The sequence below is a fragment of the Phaenicophaeus curvirostris genome, chromosome 5 (assembly GCF_032191515.1).
Source record: "Phaenicophaeus curvirostris isolate KB17595 chromosome 5, BPBGC_Pcur_1.0, whole genome shotgun sequence".
Classification (NCBI taxonomy): domain Eukaryota; kingdom Metazoa; phylum Chordata; class Aves; order Cuculiformes; family Cuculidae; genus Phaenicophaeus; species Phaenicophaeus curvirostris.
Genome location: NC_091396.1, coordinates 22,873,529 through 22,891,778, shown reverse-complemented (window position 1 = coordinate 22,891,778; position 18,250 = coordinate 22,873,529). Strand labels below are relative to the sequence as shown.

At 41.1% G+C, this 18,250-nt stretch overlaps 2 protein-coding genes across 2 annotated transcripts in view; both read left to right on the top strand.

Moving 5' to 3' along the window:
• The first annotated feature begins 1,313 nt into the window (after positions 1 to 1,313).
• The window catches only part of EXT2 (exostosin glycosyltransferase 2), a 93,028-nt gene continuing 76,091 nt past the window's right edge, over positions 1,314 to 18,250 (top strand). The window contains exons 1-7 of the mRNA XM_069857904.1: positions 1,314 to 1,383; positions 3,165 to 3,724; positions 4,727 to 4,816; positions 9,777 to 9,893; positions 13,470 to 13,665; positions 17,014 to 17,153; positions 17,986 to 18,079. Coding sequence (XP_069714005.1) covers positions 3,189 to 3,724; positions 4,727 to 4,816; positions 9,777 to 9,893; positions 13,470 to 13,665; positions 17,014 to 17,153; positions 17,986 to 18,079 — 1,173 coding nt within the window. The 5' untranslated portion in view covers positions 1,314 to 1,383; positions 3,165 to 3,188. The remainder of the gene's footprint in view (positions 1,384 to 3,164; positions 3,725 to 4,726; positions 4,817 to 9,776; positions 9,894 to 13,469; positions 13,666 to 17,013; positions 17,154 to 17,985; positions 18,080 to 18,250) is intronic.
• Positions 9,295 to 18,250, top strand: part of CD82 (CD82 molecule) — a 346,751-nt gene continuing 337,795 nt past the window's right edge. The window contains exon 1 of the mRNA XM_069857924.1: positions 9,295 to 9,307. The gene's annotated coding sequence lies outside the window, so the exon portion shown is untranslated. The remainder of the gene's footprint in view (positions 9,308 to 18,250) is intronic.

The window sequence follows — 18,250 nt, the reverse complement described above, 5'->3', positions numbered from 1 at the left end:
GAAACTGGAAGAAAGTGAGGCAGGAATGCAAAGGTGTGGAAAACCAGGGCAGTGGCAGCTAATGGGTACAATTTTTGTGCACCCTGATAAACATTAATGTTGTCCTGGGACACAGGGAGTGTTTGTTCCACGGGGAGAGGCTTCCCCAGAACCCTGCAGCCAGGCCTCAGGCATAGGGGAGTGGGCTCAACACTGCAGTTTGCTAGAAGGAAAGTCACCAGCAGTCAGGGATACTCCTCAAAATGTGAAGCAGGCTTTGAGGGGATCTGGAGTGAGTGGCCAGCACAGTGTGGCAGGGCAGCACATGGTGCAGTGTCTGCAGCTGTCAGGGCAGGAATGTGAAGTAAGGGAGGAGGAGAGGGCTCGGAAATGTCTGCAGTTGGAAAATACTGAGTTTCTTCTAATATAAGAAGTCACTATTACAAAAAGAGGAATGTTTTTTATTTAAGCTGAAGTTTCATCTAAGTAATTGTGTTCTTTTAAAGTTAGGTAGAATGTCCCTCTGATAGTGTGTTTTCTTTAAAACAGTCTTTTCCAGACATGATCTGTGTTGAACAGACGTGTCTCCTGCGATCCCTTCTTTGCAGTCTCTCCCGATCTCAAAGGCAAGGCCAGGCAGAGCTGGCTCCAAAGCTCCAAATGTGAAGATGTAGTTTTCTTGGGTCAAGAGATAAGCCAAAGGGAGCCTCCAGATACGGTTGGGTAACCTAAAAAATAAACATTCTTCGAGGACTTACATGGTTGTCTAAAACTAGTCTATATACCTACTGCTTTTGTAAGAGGGGATGCCTTTTGTAGAAGGGCACCCCGATCAGCACTAAGTTGTAAAATAAAAATATTATTGCTTCGAAGACTTTGTACCTTTCAGTATTTAACCAACGAATAAGTGTTTCTCACAGCTCCCTCTTGTTGCCCAGGCCAGGAGAAGGACGCTTGCTTTCTAAAACACTGCTCTTTCTTTGAAGATGATAACACTTTGTGTGCATCTGTGCTGAACAGACGTGTCTCCTGTGATCCCCTCTTTGCAGCCTCTCCGGTCTGAAAGGCGAGGCCAGGCAGAGCTGCCTCCAAAGCTCCAAATCAGAAGAGATTGGGCTGTCGTGAGCTTCTCGCTTTCTAAAACTCCAAGCAGGCTCCCGCAGCGTGTATCCCCCCACGCTTTCCCTGCCTGCCCGGCTACAGCCAGGCCGGCCGAGCCCAGAGCGGCGCCCCCGCCCCCGGGGCCGCGCCCTCCGGCCGCGCGGGGGCGCTCTGGCCCGCAGCGAGGGGCGGTGCCGGTGAGGGGCGGTGCCGGCGCCGCGCGTGCGCACCGCGCGCCCGCTGCCAGGCCGGGCGGCGGCCGAGCTGCCCCGCTCCGAGCGGCCCCGGGGACGGCGGGCGGAGGTGAGCGGGGGCGCCGCGGGGCGGGGGGGGGGGTCCGGCCGGACCCAGCCCTGCCCGGCTCTAGTCCTCCTTTCGCGTCACGCTCCGAAGGCTGCTTGACCTTATCCCGCAGGTCGCCCGAGCGGGTTGCGCGCCGCGCGGCGGGGATCAGGTGGTTCTGTGCTTCCTCCCCCAACCAGGGATTCGATCTGGACCGCTTCTGAGTGACTCATGCCTGCTGCTAATGTGGAATCTTTGTCCTAACGCGAGCGGTGCTGGCTCTGTGTCAGGAGGGAGGGGTGGGATGGGCGACAGAGGCGTATGGAAAGTTTTTAGTTGAGAAACTGAGAGTAATGCAGCGTCCTGGCATCTGTCCTGAAAACAGCATCGAGGGGTGTTGGCCCTGTGTCAAGAGGGGGGAGAAAACTGGGCAACAGAGACATAGAGAAAGCTTTTAGTTGAGAAACTGAGAGTAATGCAGCGTCCTGGCATCTGTCCTGATAACGGCATCGTGTGTGTATTTGTCTTTCATGGCAGGATTTATGGGCTGACTCTGGCTTCAGAGTGGAAATGTAAATGAATGGAGGCAGCTGTTAAAAATGGAATTATATATTAGCATCTGACATTATTTTTGTGCTGCTGTAAGTGCAGTCACTTCATGTGTCAGCCACCCCAATCTGACAGTCTTTTGTTAAGTACTGCCAAATAACCCAATTTGTTATAAAGACCGTTAAATGCCTCATTGATACTCATTTTATTAGTATTTTCTGACTGCTGTACAGTTGACTGTCAGACTTCCTTGCTCACAAAGCGAGAAAACATCCCATTTATTCAAAAGGAGAATGCATAATTATATCATCCACATTCTTCTAAAAGAAAAGCATGGTTTCTACATTTAAAAAGCTCACACTGTGCAGAGTCCAGGTTGGATTTATTTATTGTGGAAGCTTTAGTTGAAATCCTAAACAGGTTTTTGCATGCCACAAGTAGCCGATTCTTCATTCTGTAGTTAATATAAATTGCTTCTTGCTAGAACCACAATTCTGTTTCTAAAGGCTTGCAACATCAAAGACTACAGTAGTTGTGTGACTCTATGATACTTCATATTTCATCAGGTTTTTCACTACAAGTGTTATTCAGACTATGGTGAACTATTATTTAATGGGGCTATGGTGTCATAGAACACTTTTTTTTCTCCCCCAAAAGGCATATTGACAAAGATGACAAGTTCATTTTTCTGGCCAAAAGTAGTTAGCAGCATTTTAGTCTGATATTGTGAGTCTCCTGTAAATTTCAGTTCGAAAGTACCTGTACTTAGAAGCGGTATTGTATCGTGCTCCTGAGTTCTGTGTGATGCCATGTTATGCGTCCTTTGCAGGATATCCAGGTTGTTTCTCTTTTCCTTGTAGATAAGCATTTTATTTTTTTTATCAGTATTCACTATGAATAAACTGAGAAATGGATGGAGTGGCACCTGTGAGGATTCACTGCTCCTATGGCGTCTCAGATTTCCTCCACTCACTGCTCAAGCTGAGTCCTCTCTGATTTGTGGTGTTAACTAGCCAACATAATTCCATTACAGCCAGGCCCAGCAGATCAGCCTGGTGTTGTCCTTGCCAAGTAACAGTGCCAGTTGGTATCTTATGTTCTGGTGGGACATGTGGGCATGGAGAAATTTTACTTGTAATCTGCTGAGGCAAAGAATCTGTCTTGAAAGGGTTGCCTGGATGCTTCTCTGTGTTGTGATAACTATGTATCTCTTCCAGAGTTTATCCCAAATCTGCACTCTTTCTGTTTTATAGAGACAAGAGATAATTGATTCCATTATGTGTGCGTCGACCAAATATAACACCCGGGGTCCAGCCCTCATCCCAAGGATGAAAACCAAGCATCGCATCTACTACATCACTCTCTTTTCCATAGTTCTGCTTGGCCTAATTGCCACAGGAATGTTCCAGTTCTGGCCTCACTCCATTGAGTCATCCAATGACTGGACTGTTGAAAAACGCAGTGTCCATGACGTGCCTGTGGTCAAGCTTCCTGCTGATAGCCCCCTTCCTGAGCGGGGAGACCTCAGCTGCAGAATGCACACCTGCTTTGATGTCTATCGATGTGGCTTCAATCCCAAAACCAAAATCAAAGTATACATCTACTCACTGAAAAAGTATGTGGATGAATATGGGACATCAGTAGGCAACACCATTTCCAGGGAATACAATGAGCTGCTAACGGCCATCTCTGACAGTGAATTCTACACTGATGATGTCAACCGGGCCTGCCTTTTTGTGCCGTCCATAGATGTGCTCAATCAGAACTCACTTCGTATCAAGGAGACAGCTCAGGCTTTGGCACAGTTGTCCAGGTACTTACTGAAACTTCAGTGTGTGAATTTAAAGAACATAAAGTGGAAGAAACTTCAGATTAATGCAGGAGGGAAGGATGCAGTGAGTCAGTGCTAGAGGTAGGCTTTGGTGCAACTTGTCATCCATACAGAATCACAGAATCACTAGGTTGGAAAAGACCCACAGGATCATTGAGTCCAACCATTCCTATCAACCATTAAACCGTGCCCATCAGCAACTCATCCACCTGTCTTTTAAATACCTCCGGGGAAGGTGACTCAACCACCTCCCTGGGCAGCCTGTTTCTGTGTCCAATGACCCTTTCCATGAAAGTTTTTTTTCTGATGTCCACCCTGAACCTCTCCTGGCAGAGCTTGAGGCCATTCCCTCTTGTCCTGTCCCGTCACTTGGGAGAAGAGGCCCGCTCCCTCCTCTCTACAACCTTCTGTCAGGTAGTTATAGAGAGCAATAAGGTCTCCCCTCAGCCTCCTCTTCTCAAGGCTAAACAAGCTTGGCTCCCTCAGCCACTCCCTGTAAGACTTGTTCTCCAGCCCATTCACCAGCTTCATTGCTCTTCTCTAGACACACACCAGAGCCTCAACATGCTTCTTGTAGTGAGGGGCCCAGAACTGAACACAATATTCGAGGTGCGGTCTCACCAGTGCCAAGTACAGGGGACAATAACCTCCCTGAACCTGCTGGTCACACCGTTTCTAATACAGGCCAAGATGCCATTGGTGTTCTTGTCCACCTGGGCACACTGCTGGCTCATGTTCAGTCGGCTGTCAACCAACACCCCCAGGTCTTTCTCCTCTGGACAGCTTTTTAGCCAGACTTCTAGTCTGTAGCACTGCACAGGGTTGTTGTGCCCTAAGTGCAGGACCTGGCATTTGGCCTTGTTAAACCTCATGCCGTTGGTCTCAGCCCAGCGGTCCAGCTTGTTCAGATCCTTTTTAAGAGCCTTCCTACCCTCCATCAGAGAACACCTTTGTAATTGTTATCTGTTTCTTCTTTTGCCTTAGGTGGGATCGAGGCATGAATCACTTGCTCTTCAATATGCTTCCTGGAGGGCCACCAGATTTTAACACTGCCCTAGATGTTCCTAGAGATAGGTATGTGTTTTGCTGTGTTTCAATGCACAGATCTGGGTTTAACTGCTGTTGAAGAAATGATAAGGTCAGAAATGCAGCTGGTAGCAAAGGATGTGCTCCTTAATCTTTACAAAGCTGGAACATGACCTCCTCTCTCCTCAAAAAAGGGAAGTAGAGAAGTCCCCATCTTGTATAGGACAAGTGTTTGCTCCTGAAATATGCCAGTTAAGCCCCATTCAGGATGTGGCTGACAATGTTTACTCTTAACCATTCGGCTTGGTCTGATGGAGAATCTTGTGGTTAGACTTTCATCTTGTGTGTTGCTAAACCTGAGTGTTCCACAGAATGTCCCATTTGATGCAAATTACAGGTTCAAAGATGACTGCAGCTGCAGTGTGCTGATAGAAGTCTAGTACTTCAAGGGCATTTTAAAGCAGTTGCTCTCCTTGACAGACATCTGATGAATTTCGGTAGTTTTTGTTATCTTAACAATTATGTTCTCATGTATTAGTAATCAGACAAATGCTCTTAGTTATTCTCTGGCAAGTGTGTTTTGAAAATACTTGCCAGCAGCTTAAAAAACAGTTTTCACTTGCAGAATAGTTTACTTTTGGAAGAGGAAAGGAGGTTATAAGGTAAAGAAAACTGGAGGTTGTAAGGTAGGACAAATCTGTTTAGTTTAGATACTGTTACTGAATATGGTTCTGCTACATAGGCCTGTATGTGCTTAGTTCTGCTGAGTTAGGTTCCATGTAACCAGTCTCTGTCTTGAAGGTAAAGGTTAACTTTCTTCTACCAAATGTCAACAAAATCTTAACTGACATATGGAATCTTGGATGATTTAAAACATCCTTCAATGCCAGATCATGTTTTTCTGGACATGTTCAACGAGTAAGTTTAGTTATGATAGTTACATCAATGACTATGAAGAAAGGCTTTAGTTTTTTACTCTCTGTATGAAATGTTGTATGTATGTGGTTTAGCCTGAAGAGGGCAGTCAAGCATTATTCCTATGTCACCACACCTGTTAAATCTGTAAGTAAATAGTTGTATTTGTTATCTTAAGATTTATACTTCTTAAGGAGAATTTCATTTCACAGCGCTCTTACTAGAATGGACTGTTCCGGGACTGTGTGTTTGTGGATGCACGGTTCTGTTTGAGAAGCAGATTTATTAGTTGAACACAGCAGATTTCTTACACTGAGTAACTTTTCTTAATTTTTTTTTTTTTGTATCAAATGTCCATTTTTATTTTACCTTATTTGTCTAGGCTTGGTATACAGAAAACATATTATTTTGGTAGGTGTTTGTTCCAAATGCTTGTCACGCTAACTTGGAAAGCTGAGTAATTTGAATAAGAAATAAAATATTGTTTAGCATACAGTTGTTGTTGTAGCTTGCCAAACTGATTCACTCCACAGCTACACGATCACTAGGTGTAATACATAAGAGAAGCAATAACAGTAACTTGGACAAAGAAAAGATGGAACCTCCTTTTTGTAGGCAAACAACGGTTAGATTGTATTTAGTGTACTACAGAACCTGCAGTATGGGTTACAGGTGCAAAGAGAGGGGAAATATGAAAAAGTCAGTAGCGGGGACCTAATTCTGGAAAGGTCTGAGTGCTGCAATATGAGGTTACAATATGATTTTGGAGACCTCTGGAGGTCTGAGTTCATGTCTAACAGAACTAGCAACCTGAGTATGCTTTCTGAATTTGTGAATGTCTGCACGTGTTACAGAATGGGTAGTTAACAAAGCATGAAGGATGATTGTAGCTCCACAGGGTGAGAGGCTGCAGGCCAAAGTGAAGGTGCATTGGCAGAGTCCCGTAAGTTTTGTTTGACTGGTCTGAACTGCATCAGTACAACTCCAGAAGGACAGGATTTGTGGATTTTGTGAATTGCTCCTGAAATACACCAATAGTTTGCACAGGGAATGTGGCTTGCCTTCGCCATTTGGCATTTATCAGAAATCACATATAGTTGAATTGTAGAGAATTGTGAGGTTTGATAAGAGTTGTGCTCTGTTGATTTGTTGCAGAATATTAATCCAGGTAAAATAAGGCATTATACACAAAGGGAAATTCAGTTATTTGATATTTTTACCCCTGGAAAAGTTTTTAGGTAATTTACCTGACTAAAGGATTTTTTTTAATTAAATATCTAAATCCTATCTCCAAAGACAGTGTAAAAGTTCTTTATTCAATGGTTTCAAAGGTGGAAGTCTGCCTTGTGGGTATGGAGGCTATGTTGCCATGACATATATGATCTCCTGGAATAAAACTTAAAAAACCAGCTCTTTATTGTTTATTAGTAAGTGCTATTGAGTACAATACAGTACAATTGGTACAATAATGAAGGTGAAAGGATTTCTTTTGCAAGGCTACTCTTTAAATGTGGAATTGAACATGTGAACCAAAATACTTTTTTGTTCTTTTTCAATTGATTATTTGGGTTTTGGTGACTGGTGAAGTTTGGCAGAAAGCTGATGACATGGCAGCTGGGTGGAAACATTTACACTACAGACCAGTTGGGGCACTTCTTGGAGAGAAAGAAGGGTCAGTATCTGAAAAGTGGTGAAAACTTGCTCAGGAACAGGCTCATTCCTCGCTGTTCAGTGCAATTTAAAGATTATTTGTCTTGAGTACATTAACAGTTAATATCTCTACTCCCTTACTGCACTGTACAATGAAAATCTGAGTGGAGTTATTTAACTGGTGTTGGTTCCCTGTGGGTTTCTTTAGGTAAAAGTCTGCATGACGCACTCCTGCTTTCTCATGCTGATGAGGTGCTGTCACATTTTCACCGGATCCAATTAAAACGATCTGGTTGTAGTTTCCCACTTTGGGAGGGGAGTGTGTGTAAAAAAAGAAGAGGGGGATTTGAAGTGCAAGAACAGCAACGCCCAGGCCAATTTTTGTTCCTTGCTTTTAACTGAATTAATATGGATACGACGTGGAACATGCAGCTTCCAGGTTGAAACCTAGTCATAGCAGCATTGTACATGTAATCAAAGCAGGGGGTATTGGAAAGGAATCCAAAGTAATCCCTTGATCTGGAACATAAATTCTCAGTCAGCACCTACTTGATTTATCATCCTGTTCTCAAGTTGATTTCTGCTCCTGCCATAGTTTGTGTTCTGATTGAAGCAATAAAGGACAAGTTGTTTAGATTTTGTAACTGTCATCAAGCTGAAATGCATCTCTAATCCAGAGCATGGTATTTTCAAAGAGCTTTTTAAAAAACACTTAGGATTGCTTCTTGGCTTGAGTGAAGTCACATTTATGCCGAAGGGTGATTGTGGTGTTTGAACACTGAAGAACTGTGCTGCAGGTCAGAGCAGGAAGTGAAGTATCCAGGTGGGACATCTGCCGGGGAGTTAGAACAGGCAAAACACACTGGTGTTTATTCAGGGTGTTATGTTCTGATGGGAAAAAATGATAGGGCTTGGATGATAATTAGGTGCAATGACAACCTGTTCTAAACAGCTGTGTTGAAAACTGCTTCTCCAAACACTATACTAAGGATTTCATTTGGTGATACCTGAAAACAAGAATATCAGGTAATGGATTGTTAGTTCCTCTTCTGGTCTCTCCTTGACTTTTTGTTCTGATATGTCTCTTCTGTTTACTGGTGAGACCTGTGCCTGCTCTGATCTGAACTGTGATACACAAGCTGTGATAACAAGGCTTTTGGCTGTAATCATGGCTGCTATAATGGGTACAGCTGCTCAGAATCTCTGTAGTGCTTAGTGTAATGGTGTATTCGTGTTCTGCTACTTTCCACAGAGAAGGAAGGAAACTGACATTGGAGAAATATTTTCCTCCAAACTACTTTGTACGGTACCTTAAGCAGACCCAGTATCCTGGGGCAGTTTAAAGTATAGCATACGCTGCTGTTTGGTGACAAAGGACTGGAAGTTTGATCAGCAGTTTGAAAAGTCTCACTGGAGAAACTGAATCTGAGCTTCTTTTGGAAATAGAATGATGTGTTCCTGGTGCCACTTGGTCATTGGAGACGATGGCAACTGAGAAACTGATGACCTCTACAAGCATATTTCAAAGAAGCCTGATTTGGGGTCAGAGATACTAACAAGCCCATTTTTTTTCTGGCATTGTGAACGATACATTACTTTCTTCTATACACATTGTTTTCTTCTGTTTCTTACAGGTCTTCTATGTGGCAAAATGTTGTCCCATCTAGGAAAAGCCACACACAATCAAGGTTATCCTGTTGGGAGGTTGAATTATATCTTAATTTATAAATCCTTGATGATTATCATGCTCCCTAGCACCGTGTCCCAAGCAGTCTCTGCTGTTGGAAGTTAGTTTCAGAACGTACAGAGTTCTTGTTTAATGTTTTCTGTTTATAGCATTTTTGTGTCATATAAAAGTGAAATGAATTTCACTGATCTGTGAAATAAATACTTTGTAATGTACTTTTGTGTTGTGAAAGAATCACTTTGAAAATGTATTTGCAAGTAACTCTACTTTCTTTTCCAGCCTGAGAAGTACAGAGTCACTGTAAGCTATGAAAATACCATGTTATTGTACCTGGACTTATATCTGAAGTATAGCTTGTCTCTTGCACATTGGGAGCAGACATTGAGGAATTATTTTGTCTACTATAAATAATTTAAAATTTATTTTATTAAATTAAAATTGACTTAGGACATGTAAGCTTGCAAAAAGGCAAAATTATCATAATGACTGTGATAGATTATATTTCCCTATATTAATTCCTCAGTGATCATACACAATTGTAAGCATTGGTGACTAGATCCAATCTTGCAGTAAGCCCAGTTCACAAAAACTGAAGTGAACTGAAAAACTGCATGAAAAATGCCCCTGACAAAAGCTAAGGAAAAAATTTATCTGAGAGCATGCATCTTCTCAATGTTCTGGTAATGGAAATCAGTAAATTGTCATTTACTGATGTTATATGTATTCTGTTTAAAGCCACTTTCTTGTATTTTTCAGAGCTCTGCTAGCTGGTGGAGGCTTCTCCACATGGACTTACCGGCAAGGCTACGATGTCAGTATTCCTGTTTACAGCCCGTTGTCGGGGGAAGTGGATCTGCCAGAAAGAGCACCAGGGTAAAGTACTTTTCCTGAATTGGGCAGAATATATTCAATATGTTTAATATAGAGCCTGATAAAATATAAATATAGTTACTAATTTGTTGATAGGCTTGGGTAATTTTGTAAGAGTCGCTGTGCTCATGCATGACTCTTGCTATTAAAATATACAACAGTTCCAACAGTAATGGCTTTGGCTCATCTGCCAACATGTGGTTTGGCTATTAACTGAGGATTTTTTTGGAGAGGTTTTGTTTACCTCACTCTAGAAACTGAGCTGAGAGATGTGACAGTATGACAGTGTTTCTGGTAGAAATAGATTCAGTACAAGTTACTTTGGATATAAATATAAGCAGTTGTTAATATGTTTGGGTTTTTTAAGGTGTAGGTAAAACAGGGGAGTAATTCAAAGCAATATAGATTCTCTAATAAGTGATCTGTTCAGCTAATTAGTTTAGAATACTTCAAAGCAAAGTAATGGCAAAAGGTTGCTGTTGCAATGATAAAAGAAGTGTGCTATACCTCCATTGTGACTTTCAAGGGATAGAAGGGTTCGGTGGGGATCTTCGTGAGTGCCTTGTGTAATAGCAGCCAGTGCAAACTTTGAGTGAGTAATAGGAGAATAGGAGGGAGGATGTGATCTTTAGCTATGTATGTCTTTCGGATATATTCTCTGTAAATCAGTTTAGATGTTTTTGTGGTTCTGAAGTAGATTCAAAATGACACTGAGTTCAGAACAGGAGAATCCTGTAAATAGAGCTAGGAAGGGAAGAAGTTCTTGCAGAGTGAATCTTAAGGAGGTTGTTGCGATTAGCTCATGAAAAAGAAGAATGAGACCTGATTTGATTATGGGAATAGTTACATCCAGAGATTAGAGTTTATTCTTTTTTGTCTTTTTAAAATAATGGAGTAAGACGCAAACACCAACAACTCCTGACCTTGTAGTTGGAAGTAAAGCAAGAAAAGTGGGAAATAAAGCACTAATTTTAAAAGGGAATGTAATTAGCTATTGAAACAAGCTACCCTGGGAAGCAAGCAGAGGTTTCTCTAATCCATTCATGTCTTCAGAACAAGAGTAGATAGAAGTCTGGAAGACATGTTTTAGTTAATTATGGAAGACTATTCTTTTATTATTTCATAAGTCTCTTAATTACACAGTTGAAAATGCTTCACTGTAGCAGTGTCTTGCCTCTGTTGTGGTTTAAAAGACAAGCAGGCTGAGACAATGGGAATAAATGACTTGTCCACTGATTGTGAAGATCAAGTTTAGAAATGCCGAAACTTTAGGTCCTTTTTTCTGACAGCATCCTGTAGAGAATATGAGTTGCTAACATTGAAAGTTGTAATTGAAAGGGTGCTGACACTATCAGACACAAAAAGTTATTGTACTTTGGCTTCAATTGTCTTCTCCTATGGTAAGGGCAATGCTCTTGCTGTTGCTCTGGGCTGCTCCAAATAAGATACTGCAGACAATTACAGGAGAAACTTGTGCAACAGTGGCTTGCCTTTCTCACGCCCCTGCTTGTGATACTCCTGGACAAGTCCAGTGTAGGGGCGTCTACAATTGATTCTTCAAAGATCTTAAGTGTTGTTATAGTCCGACACAGAGTGAAAGCATGCTTTGTATTTCTGTATGGAAAGCACGAATGTGATGATAGGCTTCAGCATGCATAGAACCGATTGTAAAGAGAGATGCAGTCATGTTATTCGTTATGCCTATGTCTGGTGTTAGGTCGACTAAGAGAAACTGTTAGGTGGGAGCTGATGCATTGGGTGAGTGTGTTCAGTGAAGGTGTTGGAGCTTCCATGTTCTCAGAGTTGCTTTTTGCGGTCTCTGGAGTGCCATCTAGTGGTCAGCCAGCGTTACTAGTTGAAACGCGTTCACCGGTTGCTTTATGCAGAGGAGTGTGACAAGAGAACGATGCTCAGAACTAAGGTTTGCTTGGGCTGAATTATTACATTACACTAGTGTGTTATCTCCTGGGAGCTAGGACATGCTTTCTTTTGTAGTAAGATTTGATAGCTAGATTTTGAGTATCATAGGATGCTGACAGTTTCAAGGCAAAATTTGATTTTAAGCATATACACAAACAAACCTGCATGATTTTTAACTGTTTTAGGCAGTTATTATCACTTACTTACAGCAATATATCATTTTTGTAATGCAAATACTTTTTATTCCTTTTACAGAGCTCAGCTGAGGGGTTTTTACTATTCTTTTTATTTGGATAGTTCAAAATATTATAAATTCACCTCACCCTGAAATATATATTCTACAGAGCTGCTGGTAGGAAGTTGGTAGCAGCTGGAGGCTTGGGAAAAATAATGTTTAAAAAAGATTCTATGCACGTGTCATCTGTTAATTGGAGCAACTAAAGTGACTGGCATGAAAATGAGTAGAAGAGGTGAGAAGAGCAGCAGGAGAGGTCCGACTTTATAAAGTGTGTGTTTGTGTGTGTTTTCAGAGCTGTAAATTAAAGATAGCATCACATGGAGCAGAACTGAAATCCTAAGTGCAGGCCTTGTGTTTCCTGTGTTCTTTTGGCAGCATGAGGCAGGCACTCACTGTGTGTTCCTTTCAGTGGGAAGGAACAGAGCAGTCTGACTTGGCTGACCCATTTGAAAAGGAAACCAAAGTAGACGAGAACAACAATTATATGACATGCTATTTTCCAACATTACTTTTTAAAGCTGTGATCTGCAGCCATTGTGTTAATTATTGTCTTGAAACTCTTCAGTATTCATAGAATCACAGAATCATAGAGTTGTTTGAGTTGGAAGGGACATTCAAGGGTCATCTAGTCCAGCCCTCCTGCAATGATCTTGAATGTTTCCATGGGTGGGGCATCTTCCACATTTGCAGGCAACCTGTTCAGCATTTCACCGCCCTCATTGTAAAAAAAATTTTTTCCTTATATCTGTTGTGAATCAATATCTAGTATTAGGCATATTTTACATATTCATGGGGTTTGGAACATGATGGGAGTTGAGAATGAATTGAGTAATGGGCCTTCAGCTTTCTCCTGGAAATGTTGCTTTATGTTGCCCAAAGGGGCATAACTAAATCACAGCTAATGAGATAAGCTTGTCCTGTCGTTGGTGTCATCATATCAAGACCGAATAAGCACAAGGTAGCTGAGCTGTCAGTTCAGTATCTTTTTTCAGTTAAAATAGATGGGAAGATACGTGGGAGGAGAAAGTAGCAGCAGCAGCAGCATTCGGTGTCCTGTCTACTTTGTTATAGTACAGAAACACCAAACAAAAGAACAAACAGTCCTGGCATCAGTAGCAAGCTGTTTTAATATGTTATTTTAAATAATGTTTGTTTTGGTTTATAATAGAAGTTGTAACGCAAGTGCCTATTTTACTGTAATAAGCACTCTTTCCAAGTATTCAAGTTGTAAATAATCCTGAGCCACTTACTAGCCAAGATTTAATTGTATGGCGTCATAACCCTTTGCAGCCTTGGTCTTGACAGTGTGTCAACATTTAGTTAATCTTGCTCTGCTTTTCCAGATTGGAAGGAAATGTGTTCTATAGCATCTTGGAAGCAAACTCACCATGCTGTCAGGTAACCTTGCTATGGTTTCTCAGTCCTCGCAGGTATTTCATTCTATCATCTCAAATGGCTCTGCACCCAGAATACCGGTCTGAGTTGGAAGCTCTTCAAGCTGAGAATGGGGAATCAGTGTTGATCCTAGACAAATGTACAAATCTATCAGATGGGATCCCTGCTGTTCGCAAACGCTGTCACAAGAATCAAGTCTTTGATTACCCTCAGGTGCTTCAGGTAAGACTGTCTCTTCTTCATACTTCTTTTCCCCTTGGTGACTTTCCTGTTTGGCACTGGTAGGGTACTTCCATGTATTTATTTAACTTGCTGGCTATGTTTTGAAATGGCATAGTTCTTTATGTTGCATACTTCATTCTTATTTTTAAGAGGGCCAAAACCTATGTACTCAAACTGATATGCAGACTGCGCTGTGATTTGAAAACACTGCTTCATAACTACTTCATGAGATTGGTCATGACAGTCTTCTAGTAATGCATGATAACATCATTTAAACTTAAAAAATGACATGAAGATACTGCCAAATCGAGTAGCAGTGGGAGAAGAAAATTTCAGAGACCAGGCCAAATTGCTTACTTCAAAATTGGGGAAGAATATTGAAATCTGCACTGCCCAGAATAATTGATGCAAAGTGACCTTCACCAGGCATAGCTTTGGAATTGATTTCTCACACATGACAGTCCAGGCCTTACTAGATGGAGCCTGGAACAGAAGATGGCTTTGTCAATTGGAGGGAAGATTAAAATGAAGTTTAAAGAGATTATGTGTGGATTAATTTTGGGGCACGAGAGCGCTACGTTTAAGGAGGATTGTCAGATATTTTTTGTATGCAGCTTAGTAGTTAAACCCTACAAAATTCTCTGTATACATATGAACTAGAAGACTTGTCAGCATGCAGCTATGAAAACATCTAGGTGAAATGTGTTTCATGGCCTTGGCCCAACTTCCAGAGGCCTTTTGATGTGTCAGTGAAGGTAAAACTAGATACCTCTCTCATACCCCTATGTCTCTTGGCAATCCACTAAAAGAGAGGTGCTTTGGCATGCCGTGTGGTGAAGTGAGTTATGCTATAGGCCACTGTGCTCTGTCTGTGGCCACTAGCACATAATCTGTCTTTGAACTTCAGCAGATGATGATAAAATAACAAACAAGCTGAGGAAAGGCCAAGTTTCCACTCCTCCTGTTATGTTTTGTAGGAAATATGTTAAAAATTCCTTGTGGAGGAGAGGGAGAGAGAGGAAAGGGTCATCCTGTGTCTTAAAGTTTTGTCCAAAAGGAAAAAAAAAATATTTGTTTGCTTTATTTCTCTAAATACAGACTGGATTACTCAGGGATAGCAAGTCAGGGAATCTATATCTATGTTTTGCTATATATGCTTTTATAACTCAGAAGAGAGCTGGCACGGCACATGCTGAGATTGTTAAAATACTTTCCTTTGCAGAGCCCTGTATCTCCCTTTGGAATGTCTGGCTGATAACAGTGGTGATGCGAGGAGATATATTTATAGTAACCTTTGTCTAGACAGGAAGAATGGTTATCTGTGCAGATGAGCATGTGTGTCCACATCTGGGCTTCTTCTCTTCTCTTGTCCAGGCCTTACCAGGGTCCCTTCCACCTGCTGCTGTGTGATCTAGTGAGTGAATGGTTAAAATGTGTGTTTGTTCTCTCCACTCCTTCCATTTCCCAAACTCTTCTCTTTCTCTTCCTGTCTGAAAGTGGGGGAAGGGGAAAGCCTGAGGACTGCAGTCAGTTCATCCTTTCCAGCACTGCATTTACAGACTTTCTACTAGACAGGCTCTTGGGCTCTGGGTTGCTAATGCTTCCTGTTCGCACTATTCTCTTGGATGAGATTTTCAAGCCTTTTAGTACTTTATGGGTATGGACACAGGTCTTACAGTTACATTAGGAAACAAGTTAAGAGCCAGCAAACTCCCTTGTATTTCCGAGTTCCGTTTTGATGTTTCAGTGCCCCGCTGAGCCTCCTGGCTCCTTTTCCTTAGGCAACAGAACACAATCTGGAAAGATGTTTTCTTATCTGTGGGAGCCCCTGTATCAACTTTAGAATTTTTCTTTCTTAGACTTAGGGTTAATACTGACTTGGGCTTTTACCTTGTTTGTGTAGCTGTACTCTACAAGCATTTATTTTGCAGTTTTAAATTTGTAGCAAGATTCCTCAGTGGCAGTAAGAATTGAAGTCCCTATTTGCAGAGTGAGTGCAGCATAATCAAGAAGACTTCACTGCTGCAGTTTAAACTCACGGCGTTTTGTCTTGTGGTTTATGTTCTTCCTTCTTGCAACCGTTTTTTATATATTTGAAACTCCCTTTAGGCATCTACCTCCTGCCCTTACCCCTTCAGAATAAGGTGTATTGGTATAGTCAATCTTTCCTTGTAGATCGTACTTCAAGGTAAGTAATCATCCTTTTTTTTAACCTCTGGTAGTGCATTGCCCAAGACTGAACACACTGCTGTGTCTGAGGTCTTTTTTTACTGAGATGAGTGAGTGATTCCATCAGGTCGCTTAGATTGTATTAGTACTTCTTTTTCATTCTGAAACAACCTGTGGATGCAGTGATTTTTCAATTGCACAGCATTGCTGACATGTTAATACCCTTTCTTTTCCTGCCTTTTTGTAGGAAGTGTCCTCTTCTGCCAAGTGCAAACCCTAGCCAGTTACTTTATGTTTTACATTTGTGCAATTGTTTATTTTTATCCAAGTGTTGAACCTTGTAAATATTGTTATTTCTCAGTTTATCAATATGATGTCAAATTCTAATCCCATTATCCATTATGCTCACTAATCATACAAAATTGTAAGTATCGTCTGATCTAGTAAACATGGTCTTAATTCTGCTCCTTAGCTGACTAAGAGGTACATTTAATATTGTTGCGCCTAAAAGATTAGCTGGTCCATCACTGTTTTACCTGTCAGCCACTGCTAACTGCTTTATACTTAGAGTTCTGGCTTTATCTAGACCATGATTTCTTAATTTGCTTATCAAAATGCTATCAAAGATGATGTCAAATGCCTTTTAAGGTTGAGACATGAAATTCTATTACTTATCTGCTATTTGTGGAACTGAGTTGCTCTATAATGGAAGAAGATTATGTTGGCTTCATATAGCTTGTTCTTAGTAAATCCATGTTGATTGTTGCTCATTTTGTTATGTAAAACTTTAATAACTTATTCATCCTCTTTTTCTCAATTAGAATTTTGAAATTTGGCCATTAAAATTAAGCATGGAGTAGTCCCTTCAGCTGATTTCTGATATCTCCACTCATGATATTTCTGAGCCTCTGGAAGATAAATTCAGTCAAAAGAAATGAATTAGCTAATAACTCAGAATAAATTAGTGGTATGGAGCAAGCTTGTTTTCTTTTCGACCTGTGTTTTTACAAAGGGTAGGGCAGGACAGCATAATGCAAATGGTTGGACTCGATGATCCAATGGGTCCTTTCCAACCTGGTGATTTTATGATTCTTTATGTACACACACATAATACAAATCTCCTCGTCTCTGCGTTGGATATAAATTTCTTTATGTGTGTTGGATACCGTTTGTTGACAGGAGTCTACGTTCTGTGTCGTTCTACGTGGAGCCCGCCTGGGACAGGCTGTGCTAAGCGACGTTCTTCAAGCTGGTTGTGTCCCAGTCATCATTGCTGACTCCTACATTTTGCCTTTCTCTGAGGTTCTGGACTGGAAGAGGTATGTACCCTCTCTATTGTACATGAAAGCACTGCATAAAAGATTTCATTACTTACGGTGATTTAATAAAACCTGTGTAAAGTGTACTGGGGTTACAGGGAGTGCAGAGTAAGACACATGAGTCTTTGCCCTTGATATATCAGAAATAAAAGAAGAAAACAGATGAGGCAGGGATGACAGAGCATTTGGTTATCCTGTAGGTGATGGTATTTTTTCTAAAACAGACAGTTTATTATCTTGTGCTTGAATTTACTGAGGACTGTTCTGTGTTCAGGCTCTTTTAAGTAAAGTATGTGCTAAAAGTTGCATAATATAAATGCAAAATTCTCTATGTTCTATCATGATTTTCTTGAACGTCACCTGGGACCGAAAGGTATGATTATTTAGTAGTTGAATACAGTGTTAAGAGCTTAGATTACTTTTCTATGCAGGCACTATGCCCACTTATGTGTTCTTAGCATAATACATAAAAAAATTACTTGTTTGTATACGTCTTGCTGTATATGCTATTACTGCTTGATCACTCCAAAAATCTCATCTGACAGCAAGCCAGTGGCAATCCAGAGGTGAGAATTCAGAATTTCTGTCTCTGCCCCTTCCCTATTTATTAGATTGCTTGTACAGATCAGTCCACAGACTTCTGTGGAGTTGTCTGTGGGCAGACTGGCTGGTGTTGTGAAGGAACTGCTACAGAATAATTAATTATCTGAGAGAAGGTAATTTCTTTCTGCTAATATCTTCTGAATGGGTCTTATTAGAATAAGACAGTGTTCTCTGTTGGAAAAGCTTCTTTCTTTTGGTCTTACTATTTGTTTTCTTTTTTTTGCTTCAGGGCCTCCGTTGTCATCCCTGAAGAAAAGATTCCTGAAATGTACAGTATTCTGCAAAGTGTCCCCCAGCGACAGATTGAAGAGATGCAAAGACAGGTAAAATAATATACTATATTTAGTTTATTTACCTTTATTTATGGTTGAAGTGTAGGTTTATACACCTGCCTTACTGTGAAATCATAGAATCATAGATCTGTCAGAATGCAGAAATATCCATTGTACTCTCATGTTAATATCTTGATTATTCAGCCCACTTCTTTCTTTATG